The sequence below is a fragment of the Crocuta crocuta genome, unplaced genomic scaffold, assembly GCF_008692635.1.
Source record: "Crocuta crocuta isolate KB4526 unplaced genomic scaffold, BGI_CrCroc_1.0 scaffold318, whole genome shotgun sequence".
NCBI lineage: Eukaryota > Metazoa > Chordata > Mammalia > Carnivora > Hyaenidae > Crocuta > Crocuta crocuta.
The window spans coordinates 1308175-1310466 of record NW_027531425.1 but is presented as its reverse complement, the minus strand read 5'-3'; the positions used below and the strand labels follow the sequence as shown (position 1 = coordinate 1310466).

The 2292-nt window shown below is 47.1% G+C and overlaps 1 protein-coding gene across 3 annotated transcripts in view; it reads right to left on the bottom strand.

The window, feature by feature from the left end:
• Positions 1–1732, bottom strand: part of RBBP5 (RB binding protein 5, histone lysine methyltransferase complex subunit) — a 38075-nt gene extending 36343 nt beyond the window's left edge. For all 3 annotated transcript variants that reach the window (XM_077771940.1, XM_077771938.1, XM_077771939.1), the window contains exon 1: positions 1588–1732. In XM_077771940.1, the coding sequence (XP_077628066.1) occupies positions 1588–1606 (19 nt within the window). In that variant the 5' untranslated portion in view covers positions 1607–1732. The remainder of the gene's footprint in view (positions 1–1587) is intronic.
• Between the last annotated feature and the right edge of the window lie 560 nt (positions 1733–2292).

The window sequence follows — 2292 nt, the reverse complement described above, 5'->3', positions numbered from 1 at the left end:
AGGAAGGAAGGAAGGAAGGAGAAAGAAGAGAAGAGCAGAGCATGGCTCTGATTAAGTCACTTGCCAGGTCAAAAACCCTTCAACGGATCTGCCCCACCTTCCTTAAAAAGCACAAACTTTTCTGCCGGGCACTCAAGAGCTTCCACAAAACAGATGGCAGTCACCCCATCTCTTGGCCTTCTTTTTATTCACAAACAACCTGGCCAAGCAGGAAAGTCTTTAGGTGTCCTCTCCCTGATGTCTTAGCTCAAACATCCCTAACAAGCATTCCTCCTTGTTTCTCCACACTTCAGTCTGTCACTATTTTACCAATCTTAAATGTCCACTCGAAACTCCAACTCCTTCAGAGCTTTCTTTGTTCCTGGTTACCTTTCTTCCCCTGCCCCAAAGATATTCACTCCCTCTTCTAAGTGTTCTTAACACTTGGCAATAACTCTTAAAGGCCTGCCTGATGTTCTGTATACTTTATGGCTATTTACATAAACACCTTAAGCTCCCTACTTCACAAAATGCTCCTTAAAGGCTGGGGTGCCTGGGTGGCTCAGCTGGTTGAGCATCCGACTTCAGCTCAGACTTCGGCTCAGGTCATAATCGCACCACTCCTGGGTTTGAGCCCCGCCTCAGTCTCTGTGCTGACAGCTCAGACCTGGAGCCTGCTTGGGATAAGTGTCTCCCCACTCTCTGCCCCTCCCATGCTCATGCTCTGTCTCTGTTTCTCAGTAATAAATAAATGTTAACCAAAAAAAAATTTTTTTAAGCTCCTTAAAGGTAAAAACTATTTCTGAAAAATCTTGGTAGCCCTTTAAACATCCAGTACAACTTCTGAAGTTTTTTTTTAAGAGAAACTTTATAGAAAGTCATTTAGGACTTAACGCATTCCTCAGCTATCATGCTGAACACCCAATGAAAACCTAGGAGAAAGGACTCACAGTTCTTTAAAAACTTGGGTAAGGAGTAAGAAAGAAAATGACTGAGAGTGACAAAAGACAAATGCTTCTGTAGTTCTCGGTGTTTTACACACTGTCCCTGGTAGTTAAGGAGCTTAAATAGGAAGTCAAGATAACTGGATTCCAGTGCCAACTATGCCAAACTCAATGCCCTCCAATCTCTACCCTCTAAGGCTTTTTTCGCCTGCCCAATGAGAGACTTCAACTAGATCGCCAAGTTCCCCTCCTAGGCATCCGTGTTTCTTTCTACAAAACAATCTAACGTGTCTAAGCACCCAAACTCCGGACAAGCCTTCAAAGCTTCACCTCAAGCCTCATATCCATAGATTCTTTATTCTCCAGTAACTCTGGTCCTGCCTGCTCTGGGCTACTTCGGCACCTTCGATCTTTGTAATCAAATCGAAGTCATAAACTGTCCCTGCCGCTCCACAACTGATCTGAAAGTAGCCTCGGTAAAGGCAATGCATTTTGCTAAGGCAGAAGCTGGGCTGCCTCCTCCCGCAGCTGCTCCATAATAGAAGCGCCCAAGGATCCACAGCAGAACTAGGTCCCTAAGGGTGCAGCCCGAGTCCCTCCCGACCAGGTTCCCTCCTTTCCGGGACCAAAGGGTTTTCTAAAACGCAACCATAGCCCTCCTCACCCAGCAACTCGAGGTTCATCCCTGAGGACTCTGGCCGCCTGGTCTCAGCTCCAGGAACGACGCCTTTTCCCCCCCTCCGCCTATTTTCTGAGCTCTCTGTGGGAGTGGGGGCCGCCGCAAATAGCTGAGCGCAAGCTCCGGACACTTTCTGGTTTAGAAGACCCCGCGGCTTCCGCTTTCTTCCCCCGCCTTCCTTGTTCGTTTCAAATGAGCTGTCCATACATATGCCTAACCAAAAAGAAAGACAAACTAGGAAACACTTACTTGATAGTGACTAAAGGATGAAAAAGTTACCGTCACATAGTGTTTTAAGAAGTGCAATAATTTGGGGCCATTTTCTCCCGAATCATGAAAGCGACTAGAAATTTCAGGCATATGATTAGACTACTAGTCTTTCCAGTGTTGTGTGTTCAGCCGCGTTTTCCCGGGCGGCAGCTTCCGAAGCCCTCAAGAAAGGTTCCGGGCAGAGTCCGACGGATGCAGGAAAGCGGGAAAGGTCGACCAGTGGTGCAGGGATGCCGAGCGGAGCTGTAGTTCGCAAGGCGCGGGAGTATATGTGTATGTTTCAGTCTCGGGAAAATTACTTCCTATTTGTGAAGATACGCCATTGGCCCAGCAGCCAATGTACGGTAACATTTGTTAGGCCTCTATCTCGGTACTCTTTATCGTGTACCCAGCGTTGACCAGGACACTGAAAATAAATTG